A 17,924-nucleotide genomic window follows, 5' to 3' on the forward strand; every position below is an offset into this window, starting at 1 on the left:
GAAACACGGAAGTTAGTTTGTCAGGCAAATGAATGTAGCTGGTTTAGTTCCACAATTTCCCATTCATTCACAGGACAGGAAGGGATGACATCATTTGAGTCATATATTGTTTACGTTGAGTGGATGGTAAGAACTGCACTGCTAACAGTGCAGAGGGTGTCAGTGCTTTTGGCTTCAAGGAAACGATAAGACATATTTCAACATTGCATTAGTCTCAGGTACCTTGCTGTTTCCCTTTTTTGTCAAGAAATAAATATGCTTGTTTAAATTTGCCAGGAGGAAGAACCGCTTTTAGGTTCAGTTATTTAACGACTTGACTTAGTCAAACTTGATGGTCTTAGAAATACATTTTGTATACTTTATTATATATTAAATATCCATGTCTGCCTGTCTCAGTCAGTAAAAGGAATCTGTTCATATAGGTTTGTGATCTTATGTAATCTATTAAAGCAATAGTTGCAAATGTGCTAAGTTAAGAGAAGATTCATGTCATTCTCCTATCTGTCTGTTAAAGGTCCCATGGCATGAAAATTTCACTTTATGTGGTTTTTTAACATTAATATGCTTTCCCCCAGCCTGCCTATGGTCCCCCAGTGGTTAGAAATGGTGATAGGTGTAAACCGAGCCCTGGGTGTCCTGCTCTGCCTTTGAGAAAATGAAAGCTCAGATGGGCCGATCTGGAATCTTCTCCTTATGAGGTCATAAGGAGCAAGGTTACCTCCCCTTTCTCTGCTTTGCCCACCCACAGAATTTGGCCCACCCATGAGAGAGAGACATCATGGCTTTCAAACAAGCAAAGTGGCAGTTGGTCAAGGCCACACCCCCACCCTCCACCTGCCCCCCCCTCTCTCCTCTTCAATAGCTACAGACACACAAATGGCACATCCTAAGGAAAGCTCATTGTGGGACTGGCTCTATTGGCTGTAATTCTGCACCAAGGCTGAATTTCGGGAAAGAGACTTCAGATACAGTATTAGGGGACCACTAAGGTCTATATAAAAGCATCCAAAGAACACCATGTCATGGGACCTTTTTAAATATGAAGCTACAGCCAGCGGCTGGTTAGCTTAGCTTAGTGTAGCATAAAGACTGGAAGCAGGAGGAAACTGTAGCCTGGCTCTGTCCAAAGATAACAAGGCATGAAGCCTACCAGTACCTCTAAAGCTGTCTTAATAACAAGGTAAATCTTGTTTTTTAATTCATGTAAAACCCAAATTGTAGAAATGACAAGTTGTGGTTTTACGGGGGAATATAGAACAATCCTTCCTGTCTTCATGCTAAGCTAAGCTAATTGGCTGCTGGCTGTTATTATTATTACTAATGGACATGCAAGTCGGGGTATCAATCTCTGCCTTTAACTATTTGCAAGAAAGCAAACAAACGTATTTCCCACAATGTCGAACCTTTAATGGTATGTCACAACATCCTCAAGTATTTATCTTCACAGTGTGTTTACTTTACAGCATTATGATCCAGGAAAGCTGAAGAATGAAATAGGTAGAAAAGATGACCACACTAATTAACAACCAATAATTGTGTATACTGGTACATGCACAATGTGTTGCTGTAAAAATGCTGTATGTGAAACATAAAATTGGGTGAGCTTAAGCACGAAAATGTCAAAACTGTGACTTGATCCTCGATCATTAAGAACAAGAAGAGAAAGCTTTGCTGTTCATGTTGATGCATAATGAATGTGACAGTGTGCAGAATTTATTTTCAGACTTGTCGAAAACAACAGCAGACTAACAATACGCAGGAGAATTATTTATTATTTCCCAGTATCCGATCCATTAATGAGTTCTCTAAATAAATTAGCTAAAGTGTGTTGTTCAGCTCCGCTCTGTATGAATGTCTCTCAGCTTGTGTTTGCTTGTCTGGATGATTTGACACTGAGTAGAATAAGGTAAAGTTATATGTGTATATATGCTGCTCTTGTTGTGCTCATAAAGTGTAGAGTTGGGGGAGGGGGGTATTTTTGAGTTTGTCCAAACACTTAACTGCGTGACCACTAGCACAATTGTGGTTTAGTGCACATCATTTTTCAAAATAAATAAAAACATTAATTTACACATCGCACAACTATTTAGCAACAGTTAGTAACAGTTGAAAATAGGGGCAAGGTTGCCCGACTTTGGCTACATTGAACGCGTAACGTATGCGGACGGTTAGCGGAGCGTACAGTAGACTATGTGCCGTGTAATGTTGTTTTAACTGGCTACACCTGCTGGGCACACAGTGGATTGTGAGAGTCACAGGCAAAATGGAGAGCTTTAGCTTTGGGATTGTTTCTTCAGTTTTTTGGAGCCGGAACAGCACTGGGATACATCAGTCTATTATAAGCTGTTATCAGAGGACGCAGTTGAGGGGAAAAAATAAATAAAAACAGAAACTCTCAAAATAAAGCTGCCAATACGCTCACTGTCATTGAGTTGTTTCCTGTATATCGGTAGTTTAATAAAAAAAAACCACTATGATTTATTTCTGTGTAAAAGGGCCGCACACACCTCGTGTAAAAAATATAAATAGACTGTCCTATGTTACGCGTGCAATGTAGCCAGCCCGTTAATTTAAAATGAATTGAACTTTTAAGGCGAGGAACGAGAAGCGAATTGCCTGTATGTGTGAAAACGGCTTCATCTCGCAAATGCGTCTGTTTTGTTTTTTGGAATATATAGTAATAGTTATATAATACAATAATATACATTTTTGATCTCTTTATTAAGGCCGGCCCATAAATCTTGTTCATATTAACATACCTGTAGGTAAAAAAAGTATAGTCCCAAGAGGGAGGCAGTCATTGGGATGTTGTTTTGAGTTGCTAATTTGACGCCAAACAACTACTTTACTGAAGAAAAAAGCTCTCATCCAGGAGGCACAAGTGAATAGGAATACCTTTTCTTTCTTTGCTGAAGTGTCCTTGTGCAAGACAGCGAGTTTCTTTCAACTCCAGCTGCACTTGGAAAAGAGGTCAGATTAAAAGATAAAGTTCTCCTTGAGGAATGATAATCACAAAAGAAAACGTCCGTCATGACTGGGAAATGAAAGGAGATAGAGTACACTGCCAGATGCTTACAGTAGCAGAACACATTAATGAGTTACCAATTACAAAATGGTGTTCACAAAACTGTTAGTAGTGATGTTGAAACCTGGTTACAATAGCAGCCTCTGGTGAGGATCCCAGAAGATACCTCTTGAGGCAGACTAAAGTTGTATAAAGACTATTAGCTGTGTACACATCTTCTCATCTAACAAGCTCTATGTCCATGTCTCAGTTTTTATTATCATCCTGACATGTAAAGTGCCAAATCTAGCCAATCTAGCACTCCATAAACCACTGTGTTATCACGTGCCTCCATGAGCCAATCCGAGTTGTTCCCTACACCGCGCAGCTTAGTTTCTAGATGTAGACAGTCACAGAGGACAGAGTAACGTGAGGAAAATTCCACAACAGGTAGCAGTCGGTCATCATAAGCCGGTCACGATGTTTACCAGTAAACGCAACATTTTGTCCCGTCCGTTTTGTTTTTCAGACAACAGCAGTGACCAATGCTAGTTTGTGTCTTTTAGCTCATAGCTTTAGCAGCAGACTGTTGGACATCCCGCTGTTGGAATCCTCTACAGCAGGGGTGTCAAACTCATTTTCACTAAGAGCCACACTGGAAAAAGAGAATCACACCAAGGGCCAGACATGTAGAGTTTATTGACATGCTTTTGTTACTGCATGTCACTTTTTTAAAACATTTTGGTAGCTTTTTTTCCTTATTTTTGTTGTTTTTGTTCCAACGTTTTTTGTGGCTTTCTCAGACATTTGTCACCTTTTTTGTAAATTTTTGTTGAGATGAAGCCCTACAAAAGTCATCAAAAGAGTTCCTTGGCCATCATAGAATTTAGCAAATCAAGAAAAACAATTATACATTTTTTTTAACTTGTTTCACAGCCTGAATATGAAAACTCTCTCTCTGCTTCTGTGGGAATTTCTGAGTCTCAGAGTTGGCAAATCTGCCATATTCTGCTTTGAATGGCAGGCAATAGCAATTTAAAAAACACTTTCCTGTGTTTTTGGTTTGGCGCACAACTAGGCGTGTCAAAATTTATTGTGAACCTAGATTGATATACGGGCCGGATCTAAATCTGCAAGGGGCCAGATTTGGCCCGCGGGCCTTGAGTTTGACACATGTGCTCTACAGTTAAATACAGACACACTACACCGTTTAGCTGTCAGCATTTGCATTTGTTGTCAGCAACTAGCGAACCGAGCGCTTTGAATGTTTTTTCATGAACCACACCACCCCTAAAATACAGTTGTGAATAACTTCATTAATTTATTTTAGCTTTTAAGGGTCCATTATCATGACATTAAAAGGAACTCCTCACCGCTCGTTATATCAGCAGAACATTATACTCTGTGCCAGCCTTGAAATTAATTGTTTCCCTCTCACAACATTGGATGAGGCAGTGGATTAAGCATTTATGACACCTAACATCCTGCTACGAGGAGAAATGTGAGGATGCCAACAGATTTAATCAGCAAAGCTTTCTAATAGTGTATGTGTGCTTTGCTGTTGAATCCCCCTGCTGTCAGAAATCAATATCTTTCAGATCGAGCTGGGCATAATGGTTGAAGATATTACTTCAGACAGTTGGATTTACTGATATAGTTGTAATCGTTAATAGAGGTCAGCTGCTTACATGTAGTTTCTATATGATCAAAATGCAAGTCATTGATTATTTGTTTGCTACTTGAGGTCACTTTAACGATTTTCTTAATCAGTTTTATAATGTATAGTCTGTCTACTTCCTGAATTACACATGTTGGGAGCAGATAGCCAGCTTTATTGATCTGGTTGACCTCTCCTTATCTCCAGACTTTGAGGCAGCATATAGGTTAGATCAAGCTAAGATTGGATTTTAAGACCCTTTTTTAAATTCCAAATAACGCAGTGCCCATTCAAAACGTGAGTGTTCAGAACGGGCTGATTGTTTGGCCTCTGGTATTTCTGCTTGTAGTTTTTCTCAAGAACCGCTCATCGAAACAACTTCACACTCGACACTGCGCTTCCTTGGGTCCTGAGCAAAGCACATAGTTGCGTTTACCCTAGCAATGCTAGAGTATACGCGTAATTTGCTAACAGCTAATTATTTTGAACCAGGATATTTCCAGGAACAAATGTGTTCATTCCGAAAGTTGCATCGCTGGTTTTTAAAAAAGGTTAAAATGTAACATCTCTGATCTTGGTTTCTTCATCTGTTCTTGAATATACTGTAGCGAGGCAGAGGTTTTTTGTTGTTGTTGTATATTTATAGAATAAAGAGTGCATCCTGTCACTTTCTCTGATAACTGGGCTCCAGGTTGTTGCATGAGCGGTTATTACTGGTTTCCTAACAGCAGTGTTGTAGAGACAAAACATTAGTTTTGAGATTTTTTTGCGTCTACAGCTTATTGTTTGTCTTACTGTCAAAAATACATGAAGCCCAAGGCAGCAATTTGTGTGAGTACTGGATGAGTTGCCAATACTGAATCAGTGTAGCTTCTGCTTACAAGGTAGTTAAGTAGATCTGGTCAGCGATCCTAAGCTATCACTGTGGCATAGTTGATAATTACAGACTAATGGAACTAGCAACCAGATGCAATAGGAAAGATAAGGAGGATTTAACTTTTGTTACTCTGATGTCACACAAGGTGTTGGTTTGACGACATGTCTTAATATAGATTAGGGGGTTTCCTGCCAGTCAGCAGCAAACCACAGTAAAACCAAGAACTCTTTTGATCTTGAGATGTAGGAAAGTCCAAAATGAATCAAAGGGAATAATTAATGAAAGGTAACGCATAGGCCTTGATACAAGAGCAATACCGCAGCTTTGATGTCGTCGGCATATTGGAGATGAAATGTACCTTCTTTTTTTTACATTTACCCTGTAAGCAATAAATCATCTCAGGTTCATCGTGTCAAAATTGTTATCTCTCGAGCACTGAAAAGATTACCGGATAAACAAATGATTAAACATACAAGGGTTACTTTCATCACCAGTTTGTTTTCCTGACGGACAACTTTCAAAGATAAAAGGTTTCATGCCATTACTCTGTTTGAATTGCCTTTTTGACAGCTTTTCGACCTTCTTGAGGATCATGAAATGTAATGTAAATGATGGTATTTAGCTTTATACCGATTTTGAAAAACACACTTGGGGGCTATTTTAATCTTAAATGTCATAAGTTTAGGGATTTTCAGTTCAGTGTTTGTCATTTGTGCACAGAAGTCATGCCTAGAAGCTTGCTAGATATCATCTGTAAACTATAACCCTTAGACTAAGGATTTAGTTAAAGTTTGTGTTTCGTTTTAAATAGTTTTTTATGTTTTAGAATTCTTTGAGAATATGCTGAATTAAACGACTTGGTTAAAAGAAAAATGCATCACACAAATTTGCAAGTTGTATACTACACTGCATTTATTATTATCCAAAGAAGGAAATTCACAGATCTGAAATTGTAAGTCAAAATTATTAGGTATGCAGAAATATACATGCACATATATTTCCCATGACAAGTGTCTCGTTGAATGAATTTGTCCTGGCTTGTTTCTGGTGCTGTCGATATTGCAGCACGTGAGTCAGACACACTGTTTGACCATGACATTGACACACAGCTCAGGCTCCACTCGGACTCTGAGCACATGAAGAGAAATGTCTGTAAGGGATGATGAAGCAAGACGTGAAGTCCACTGACTGATAAAAGGGAGAAAAGAATTTTTTTTACACGATGTCTGTGAATGCTACCGAGGTTAACCAAAGCTTTTACATGTGGAACTAGCAGCAGTTGGGAATGTTCAGTTTGCATTAGCAATAACTTAAGTACAATTAAATAATAAATAAATAGAACTACAAACCGTAATGCTGCATTACAAGCATGCATCATTTTTTGAGATGAGATTGATTTAATGAGTTTTAAGATTTGAGTGGCAAGTATGGTATTGTGCTGTAACACAATTACACTAATTTTAACCCTGATTTTATACTCGCTGCAAGTTTTTAGAGCTCGCCAACAAAAGTCCCAGATCAGAGGCCAATCAGGGCTCGCCCTGTCAAAGACGCCATCTGGCAACTTTGTCATGTAGTATGTAGGTACCTTAACTAGAGTTTATCATCATTCCTTTTATCTTTTTTTTTTTATTTTGTTTCTATAAGGTTAAAGTTTCTGGTATTATGATTCTGCATAATCTTTTGAAATAGACCTTTTTTGAGAGCATTTAGTTAGACCAGGGCTGTTTTTAGTTCTACTAGGAAACCTTATTTTGAGGCAAATGCAAATCCAAACTTTAGTCAGCAGCAGAGCTAGAGTTTGTATGTGTCTCACCATTCCTGTTTTATTAAAACCATGTCCCACAGTGCACTATGAATACATTTGCTGTCAGTAATATCCCACTTTCTCTACACAAGCTTTGCTTGCACAGAAGGCTGGCAATTTTGTCCACATTTATTCCACTTTATGTAAATATTTTCCAGAGGCATGAATTGATTTCACATGAATACATATGATTTTCAACAAATCAGTTCATTACCATAATGTGTTTGCTCTCAAATTATTATTATTATAGACTCCACACTGTTATTTGGTGTGCTGTGATTGGTGGAAACCCCACCAGTGTAAGTCATTCCCTTTTGGTAATTAGTGTTGTGTGAGCTGCGGTCATGTCTCCCAAGGAAACTCTCTGCCCTTGGTCTTCTGTAGGCAGCAGGGGAAGCCAGACATTAAGCCCTAATTGATAGCAAAGGGAGCGTGGGGCTTAGCACTTTTTCTGCTGACTGGAGCAACCAATACACATCAACTCAATGTCCTACACTGTTGACACAAAGGACCTCACCCTTATCAGGTTATTAGACAATGAAATGTCTAATGATCAAATCAGTGGAATTTGTAGTCCCTAAAGAAAATGGATCCAAAGCCTGGTTATTTATCAGTGCTCTTACAGCGAGAGGAAAGATTCAGTAGGGGGAGATTTGAAATAATCGGAGCTGGAAATCATTGTATTTGTTTCGCACTGCAAATATCAAAGAGCACAGGGAAATGTTGTGAGGCCGATAAAACAGCCTGGTTCTTTATGAGAAACTACTGTAATTAAACGCACACTCGTTTTAGCTCTAAGGGGGATATAATGGTTTGTAGATGGTGTGCTCGTCCGTCACTGTGGCTGATGTTGGTCCTTTCCACGTGGCACTGACAAATCAACAGATGCTGCAGCAGCAGCTGTGCTTCACTGTATTTTACTTAGTTGTTCCTGGCAGCTTTTGAAAATGAAATGTGTCATTTTTTTCTGTGAAGGAACAGAACAACAAAGTATTATCCTTGAAGTAAGAAGCCTTTGAAAGCGCATAATCCCTCAAGAAATCAATGAGGGCATTGTTAGTGCTATTTTCAGTATGTAAACCCTGACCTCTGTGTAACTCTGCCTTCTACAGTTGACTTCAGCAATATAATTAAAATGTTATTCAAATTAAATTTAAAATATTAATTAAAACCTGTCAGGGTTCATTCTTTTGTGTTCACTTGCTTCCGCTGTTGTGTGATTTAAGTGAACAGTTTTAAATCCAGATGTTTTCTTTAAACTTCTAGGCCACTTCTCTGGGATAAGATATAGGAGTTTCACACCTGTTCTGTGATATATTTCCATATGGTAGCCATTTGTGAGGCTGTAAAGCTGCAGAATCAGGATAGTGAGTTTTGGGTATTTTTAACAGAACCTCAATTCTACCCTTATTTTCATAGATAGAGTGCATGTGGATAAAGTGTAAAAACTTAATAGCTTGTGGAACAAATTAAAACTTGGATCTATTTCTATTGAATGGAAGGGGCCAATATATTGCAACTGTTTAAATGAGAAGTCAAGTGCATGTCTCCGGTCACCCACAATGTTGTTTGTATCCATTCCATACTTTGTAAAGTAATCCCCTAACAGTTTGTTGGCCGTTGTTGCTTATTCTGTGCCTCAGTAGCATTACCAGACCAGCAGATGATGCAGGAGGATAAAACACTTTCAGTAAAATCCCAGTAGCACATTTGCAGCATTTTGTTGTGGACAAGAAATAGCAATTTCTGTAGAAAGTACATTCTTTGTTATAAAAGTAGGGTTTGAGGAATGCAGCTTTCTAAAATCAATGGACCTTTCCTTTCCGTCATTTATTTAACAAAATACAAATATATGTTGGTATCGCCAGGTCTGGTACAACCAGCAGCAGCTTTCTAGCCTGGGAAAACCCTGACGAACTTCCGGCAAATTTGAGATTTGCTCTGTAAGTCAGTCTGGCCAAGAGCTCATTCAAGTCCATTTCCAATTTTTCCAAGTTGTGGCACCAATGGCAACCGTTGAGGAGGGCTTTACACGATGACGATAGCGCAGCGAAGGCAAGCAGCTTTTTGTTTACATTCAACATGACGGCCACTGAAGCGCAGCAACCCGTTGATGCCGCTGTCGCTGCTACGTCACCCGGATCATTGGTCTGTTTGGTTGAAGGACTATCCAATTGCGCCCAGAGGCATTTGAGCGGCATCCGTTGGTGACGCCCCTTTGGAAATGGGCTGTGAATGAACCTTGGCCAGACCCACTCTCAGTTACAACTGAGAGGGGTCTGGTGTCAACCAGGCTAGCAGCTTTCGTGAATCTGGCAAATTAACCAGCTTTCTATAAATAACCTTTCAATGTTATATGTTGCGTAAAGTGACTTTCATTTCTTAGTGATGCCACATAACTGATGTATTATTTAAAGTTAGGGATTTTTGTACTTATAACTCTTTTCTTTTCATTTACAGAAAGAGCTGAGTCTTCCCAGAAGAGGCAGTTTGTAAGTACCCAGATATGTTATAACCTCTGCTTTAAATTGTGAAAGTGGTTTGATAAGTTGGTTAACAGCTATTTATTTTTGGCCTCGTTGGGCAGAAATTCCAGAGTAATCTTTCAGCATATTGTAGTTCAAGTGGTCTGAGAGAAACTTGGACTTCTGCACCTCCTCTTGGCTCTGTAGTCAGGCTTTAGATAATCTAGCCCGTGATGGGAGACTTTGGCCAATCACAGGTCATTTTAGAGAGATAAAGTGTTCCTATTGGCTGTTCCGCACATGCATTGCCCATGCGACACAGGGGAGATGGAGAGCTGCAGGAAGAGTTTGTTTTTTGCTTCCTACCCTCTGCAGCTTTAACATTTAGTTGTCACGCTACCTATTACATTGTTGGTGCAGAAACTCAAATTAGCGGAAATATTATAAAAGACTAAGTTTTTTTAAAGGGTTAGTTCAGATTCACCATAGTTGCACAATAACACTAACAAACTAACTGATCGAGGCAGCGGTATACCAGCATGTCTGCAAGGTAAAACTACTGAAAGGAGTCTGATCGTGACCGCCATCTACTGTAGGTAATACACTATTTGGATAAGTCCTAATACAACCCCACTTTAAAAGATCTGAACTATCCTTTGCTTATGAAACGGTTCAGTGTTTTAGCACAGAATCTTTTCCATTTTTCAAATATTGCTTGATAAATATGATGTACTGAATGTACTGAATTAATTAGTTGCTTTCAGAATCAAAAAGTGGATGGATTTGCTTTTATGCCAACATTTTACAAAGCAGAGTTCATATTTTCAGGGTGGAATACATAATGTATTACTATATATAATGTGTTTGTTATAATGGTGTACCTCTAAACCTTTAGAGGATTTGTACAATGAATCAAGCTGTCCTGTTTGGTCAGATTTCTGTTCAATATGTTGTAAAAGATGATACTCTGAACATGAAATTCAGCTTTTAAGCCAGGTGAAGGCATAATGGACTTCCTGGTTATTGATTTTTGTTTAGTTTGATATATTTCATGGTGGAAGAGAAAGATTTACCCTTGACTCCTTGCTGCCCTCACTGGCACCTCACCAGAGGGGGCACCTACTGTAATAGAGGTGAGCCATTACTAACGGCTGCTGTGAGATCACCAACTTCATTGGTTTATATTTAGTGCACTGGAGCATCTAGTGACCTTGGTAACCATAGTAATGGTGTTTGGATATGACAAAGTTGATATATCTGCTTCAAATTCATCATAATTGCAGTTGATTTAAACGGAAAATAGATGTTTTGACTAATTTGTCACAATAAAAATAAAGTGAGCATCAAGTAACCCATACATATACAGTATTTGCTTGCTTATCTCTTGATTGGTATTAATCTCTGACTGCCGTGTCTGTCACTCATGTGCTTGATTTCAATGTGTTAGAAAGGGCTGGGGGTGAAATGTTAATGTGACAGATGTAGGAGCTGAGGAGGGAATAAGGTATCTTCTAATCACAAAAAGAAAGAGTACATGCAAAAGGAACTCTTCAAACTGCATCCATGTCGGCTCAGTGTTTGTAAAATACAGAGCTCTGAAATTTGATTTCCTGTGACAGAGAGCCATCTACTGAACATTTAAAGTAATTAATATGTTTGCTGGTGTCAATATGGTAGTTAATTCCCAAGGTTAGCCTTTTTTTCACAAACTCTTTACGTCTTGAGGGGGCATTTATTGTTGTTTATTTTACACAGCCACAAAAGTGATGTATTTTATCTTTAAGATGGTCATATGTGAAGTTGTTTTGAACAGGAGTCATTGTAGTTGTGTGTTGATGACTAGAACCTATTTATAGGCTGACCTTAATAACTGGAAGTCTTTTGCTGGGTCCAATTAAATAACTTAAAAGCAATAATTTTTATGTGTTGGCAACTTTGTCAAGCATTTTTATTAGATTTCTATACCTCACCTTCAGCACAAAAACACAGCCTTTTGCAGTTTCAGTCTCTGAAGGACCAAAGCTGTTGTGCTGCCAAACTCCTTGGGCTGCTTTGCCATGTAACAGGATATCAAAGAGGAATTGTTGACTGTAGATTCTGTTACGTGGTCTTTTTATGGTGATATTCAATTTAACAGATGCTGTCAGCCCCATTTCATGAACATGATCACTGCAGATAAAGTTCTTGTCAGAGGTTAGCTATTTACTGAGATTTATGAGAAGTAGTTTTGCTGTTGCCGTCCTCCTGGAGGTTTTTTATAAACACAATATTTTCTATTTTTTTTGAGTATGACATACATCCTGGGTTTAGCACACATTTGTTGACAGCATATGATGTTGCTGAATTGATCAGTCCAGGCTCCTGTGTGCTGCCTCAGCAGTGAAACGAGTTACCTGACTCGACTTGGACTCCCTCTTTGCATTTGAAAATCACTTGATGACCTGTGTCTTCCTACTTAGTTCCTACTCACCTAACATGCTCTCTCTCTCTCCTTCTCTATTTTGCTCCTGCAATCACCTCCTTAATCTACTGTTTGGCTGTACATCTTTTGTACATAGCTTTGAACAAAAGTAAAATTATAATGTAAATTATAAATGTAGGTAATACAGAATCTGTATAGTACAAATGTAACTTGTAGTAGAATCTTCTGATTTTGAGCAAAAGACTTAAAATGTGCATAAAGTTATGGATTTCTATTTTAAAGCTGCACTTTTCAATATTGTTATATTATGCTTAATGTGAAAAGGGTCGCTTGTATGAGAATTATCACTCAACTCTGCAGTTCCACTCAGCTCCACAGAGCTTTTCACTTTCTTTTACTTCATTGTTTTGGTTTTGCAGCCCACACTTTGCAGTTTGGGCTATGTCTCGCCGCTGAGCGAGGAAACAGTATGACAAACGTGACTCTAAATGAAAGCTTATGTTAGTTTGTGTCTGCTGGATGAATTAATAGGCAACAGTTTACTAACAATTTTGTCATGTCCATTTATTAATTTTAAAACAGTGTTTAAAGCTTATTACACTGCCCCCAAGTGGTCAAAAATGACTAAATATATGTTAAATGAAAGCACTAAGACATTTGTGTTTCAATTATTCTTACTCAGCATTGTTAGCCACGATTCTGTCATTGTCTAAAGGATTGTCAATGTAGAGGCAGAATATAACTCATACTTACATAACTCAAGTTTTAAAAGGAGAAAGCCAAACAGGAGTGTTTGACTACATGGTTTTTATTAGTTTGGATGTTGAAAAATCAATGCTATAACATGATTATCTTTGAACATATTTATATTTAGACATCCTGTGAAGTGTTAACAAAACAAACTGTATTTCCAAACCATTTACGATAATGAGTAGCTACTTCACGATGAACAGAAAATGTCCACGGCATTTCTCCAGGCAGTCCTTGCACCAATTAGCACTAGTGTTATTTATCTATATTTTTACTTTGTTGTTTGCAGAAGTTGCCTTATTTACATCTTGCTAATACTCTTTTTAAATCCACTGCATATTCCAAGACCCATTTTAGGACAGAGGGCATTATCACCGCACCCTAAAAATGCTGTAGTTATGTCTCATTGACTTTCAGAAGAAGCAAAAAAAGAATTTCTTCAATCTACCATGCACTGACAGGAAGTCATGGGTCAGAGGTTTTGGTTTCTGCCAGACACAGGCTCTATACACTTGAATGATTTAACTAGGCTCGCTTGGAGTGTCCAGATTTTATTTGATATTCCTGCATTCATATATGAAAGTCAAACAGTCAGCTTGTTGAACCTACACTGCAAGATGGAAAATAAATCAGATTAAAAAGATAAAAAGCGAAACAAATTCATTGTCAAAATACCTGGAAATTACAGATCAACATATGGGGGCGATATTGTGTACATTGTAAGTTTGTTGCTGACTCTTGACCTGCTTTACTCTAGATACAACTCTGCATCTTCTTACGCTCCAGTTCTTGCCTGCTTCAACTACTGTGGTTCTGTGGTTAATGCAGAGTTTAGTGTCATCTGCAGTGGCTCTTTGCTCCTCAAACATGCTCATAATAAAGAATTCATTACTATACTCAGATGTTTGGTGAGTCAGTCAGTCGGTCAGAGGGTTGTCTGTCTGGTCGGCTTTCTATACTTTTTCCATCATCATCCTCCAGTTACTGTAGCTGACTCATTGCAAATACCGCACGTTTTTAATAGTGTATTTTTTTTACAATGTGTTGTCAAATTATCTGAATAAGCTCCCTCTTTTGTCATGCAGTAGTTCATCCTTGGACAATTTCCTGCTAGTGAGTCATTGATTGATTTTGAATTCTTGCAGTCTTGGTGGTTTGGCAATAAAGCATCTGCGTAAACATAAATGTGGATAAATACATCATGGGTGATTTAACTAATTAAAATCAGTAGCCTCTAGGGTCTTTTAAATCTCAGGGGCTTGGACACTCTGCTGCGTCATCATGCTTTATTACTTTGGGTTACAGTCTTTGACTCCACAATCACAGCCAACACTCATACCCCTCGCTACGTTAACCACAAACACTCCATTAATGCTCATACTTGTGTGTAAGGTTAGATGTTATACACAGATATCACTGCAAGATTCATGTTTTAGCTCTTCTTTAGTAGTATGAATTATTGTATAGAAAGGACTTTACGCCAGGTGTGAGTGCATTCTGTCTTGCTGTACAATGACTGACGTGGACTGGCAGGTATAGTGGCGCAATGTGTTTTTCTTTCGAAGATGACATCATTCCTGTGGTCGTGGTGACATTGCATTGTATGGTGGATGCCTTGTGTTAGCATCTGTGAGGGTGACTGCGTGTTAGAGGAGCAGACAAAATGTAGATTTAATTTATTGCATGCATTTCTGCTACGTAGCAAATCACCAGCTGGTGGTGGTGGGGGGGCTGAGATAGATATGTGCATGCGTTTGTGAAGGAGCAGGGGGCGTGTATTAGGGGAGGGAAGAAGGGGTATTGTCCTGCCTCCATGCCCTCTGCAGGCAACTGAGGATCTTATTTGACAGCTTCAAGGTGGGAAGTGAAAAGACCAAAACAAGAGCCGTAGCCCCCATTTTTTGCCCCCTCCCTTTTTGTGGGGGGAGAGAAAACAATCCGTTTCATCGCACTGTGGTGGCTGGGTTTGGCTCTTTGTCAGTGCATGGGGGGGGCGGGAGGCAGGCCGGCAGTGTGAATGCATATCATGACCACAATAGAGCAAACGAGCACAGTTCAGCCATGAAAGCCCAGCGGGAGAGGCTGAGAATTCCAGGGCTAACGCTAGAGTGAGTATTTTCCTCCGTTATCCTATTGGGGAGGCAGCTCCTCTGCAGTGTGTAGCTTCATCTGTCTCTGTGTCATATTTGTTGCTGTCTTTTACTGTTGCATGTGCAGCGTTAGCATTAGCATCTGCAGCAGGAACATTAATGTCAAATCCTTCACAGCTAGGCAACAGAGGCGTGTGTGTGTGTGTGTGTGTGGGGGGGCTGTGTGTTCACACGTTTATGTTTTCATGCACCTGTGTGTGATAGACAGATAACGTGTCATGCAAAGGAGTACCGCAACTGCACAACATGCTGTCTTTGCTGGTGTGACACACATGCGTACATTCAGACAGTGCACACGTAGGAAACACGCACATACTCATAATAACACACCTATGATGAGTAGCAGGCTGTGTTGGATATGATAAATCAGCAGTGAATCAATGTGTGTTTACATGGCAGGTTTCCCCTTTTATCAAAGCGTCATTTGTTGGACTTGATTAAAAAAAAATGTATTTAGGTCAACAAGGTATTTGTTATGGTCCCCTCCATTTGAGGCTTTAAAACCTGCAATTCAGAGTGCACATTTGGAGTTATGCTGAATTTGCTTTAAAATCAATTATTTCTATGCAGATTTTAAATATACAGATATATTCTATTTTATTTGAATTGTCAACAAATCCTGTGAAAAGACCAAAACCAACAACGTGTTAGTCTGCTCTCACTGCTTTCTGACTTCCTGAGCTGTTCTGTGGTTTACATTCCCAAGCCCATTGTTCCTACTGAAGATGTAAATCTTTAAATATTAGTCAAGAGTGTATACTTTCACTTTTATGAAAGGCTCAGTAATTTCCGAAAACACCTTGCCACTCTAGTTTTTAGCAAACGTTACTCAAACAGTAGGAAATACTGCATTTGTCAGGGAGTATTTTCATCAGTGTATTAATCCACTGAGTTGTGCCACTGAGTATTTACTGCAGCAGGATGGTGCATGTGGAATTGACATAAAATAAACTTCATGAAATGTCTTAAAAAGAAATATAGAAAAATCACCGGACCTGTCCTTTTAAAAAGTGTATGTTGGACTGCCACTGCAGTAGAAGTTACTCACCTCTATATGACCTAATGCTCTGCAGTGCCCCTGTTCAGTTTAAATAGAGCTCAATCCATGACATCACCTAGACAAAGTGAATGTCTTTTTTTTATTATTTGAATCACAGGAGATGATAAGATATTTCCAACGTTATCACAAGAATCCAGTAAAGAATGTGAAATCAGGTTAATCTGCAACTTACTTCATACTCTTTAGCTTTTGAAGGGTGAGTGCTTGTTTCCCTTCTTTGAATTTAGTCTAAATTGAAATTACCTATGTGGATAGACTTCCCCAATGTGGAACAAACATTGCAGAACCAGACAAATGCCTTGTGAACCTGCTCTTTAAACACAATTTTGGTTCATCTGAGAAGGGCCATTAATCTTCATGATGCTGCAGTATTCATCTGGGCACGTGTCAGAGCTTGGGGGGTTTCTGTCCTGTGTGTGATAAAAGACAACTATTCAATACACTCCATTTAACTTACAGCCTCACTCCCCGAAGCTTGAGCCCCACTCCCACTAGTCCCTGCAGTCCGTGCAGCCCGCTGCACGCATTTCATTTTTGGAGGTAAGCGAGCGTTCTTCAATCATGCCTATGTTGTTTTGAAAGGCCTGTTAGTGCATGTTTGAGTCAGTCTTGTCATCGTGCATCAAGAGGCTTGAACTGGATATTCAGTTTGCCCTCCTAAAATCATCTGCCATTGAAATGACATTGAAAGAGGATGACACAGTGCTTATATAATGTTGAACGTGTCCCCTCCTCCCCCCATCTTGCCCCTCTCTGTTCTGAGGTTTATGCTCCTCTTTCATGTGCTAAGTAGGATTTGTGGCATTTGCAATACATCAAAGTAAAGAATGGTCTCAATCAGTCTGAATCCCAGCTGGATTGATTCATTTAGGAGTGAACAGTATTGAAAATGGTTTCCTATCCAAGCTTACTGCTTATATCTCGACTAGTTTTTAAATTTAGTATTTCAAAATCTGTGTACTAATAGAGTTTAAGATTAATATATGTACATCAAGACACTTATCCTTGTGTCACTGAAAAGATTATTTCTTCTGGGAGTTAATGCATCAGTGATGTCTGAGATAGCTTGTCCTCTCCTCGAACTCCATTCTTCACCCTCCAAGAAGCTCTCTTTTTTTTTTTTTCCTTTCTTGGCCAAGCCTCATTCTGGGTTTCACATTCAAATAGGTCATTAACCCATGTTGTTGTGGCTCTGTCTTGCCTAGCTGCTGTTTATGTAATTACTGCCTGGTTGGACAAATGGATAAAAAGGTGGCTAGTGCCTTTTGATGATATGAAAGATTAGATTTAATTGCCTAAGAAACAGGACTTTTAAAAAATGGAAAGCTCACTGTTCAAGAAATGTCTGTTTTACTGATAAAAAGAGAGTCACAGCCTATGCTTTCTATCAGTTTTTGTTGGCTTTATTCAAGCTGCTTCTGAAAGAGATTTGGTCAAGAGAAATAGTTGGAATGATTTTTTTTCTTTATCTCATTCAAAACACTCAATATTGAAGAATTTTCTGTATCAATGAATAGTATGAAACACCCACCCATAGTCACCTCTGATCTCTTCTTCTGCACAGCTTTCATAGAGATTCAAGTGGAGCAGGCATTTAAGTGATTCAGCTCCATACAAAAATGTAGAGGTGTTTTTTCACTGGCTGTTTTTTATTTTTATTTTTTTGGTTCTATTGACAATTTCAGTTTTTATTCCATCATGTACCAATGCATGGGGTTTGGTGCTGCAGTGC

At 38.9% G+C, this 17,924-nt stretch overlaps 1 protein-coding gene across 2 annotated transcripts in view; it reads left to right on the plus strand.

The window, feature by feature from the left end:
- Positions 1–17,924, plus strand: part of mast4 (microtubule associated serine/threonine kinase family member 4) — a 93,077-nt gene that overhangs the window by 38,227 nt on the left and 36,926 nt on the right. For both annotated transcript variants that reach the window (XM_028601040.1, XM_028601041.1), the window contains exon 4: positions 9,806–9,837. In XM_028601040.1, the coding sequence (XP_028456841.1) occupies positions 9,806–9,837 (32 nt within the window). The remainder of the gene's footprint in view (positions 1–9,805; positions 9,838–17,924) is intronic.

This window comes from Perca flavescens, chromosome 16, assembly GCF_004354835.1.
Source record: "Perca flavescens isolate YP-PL-M2 chromosome 16, PFLA_1.0, whole genome shotgun sequence".
NCBI classification, from domain to species: domain Eukaryota; kingdom Metazoa; phylum Chordata; class Actinopteri; order Perciformes; family Percidae; genus Perca; species Perca flavescens.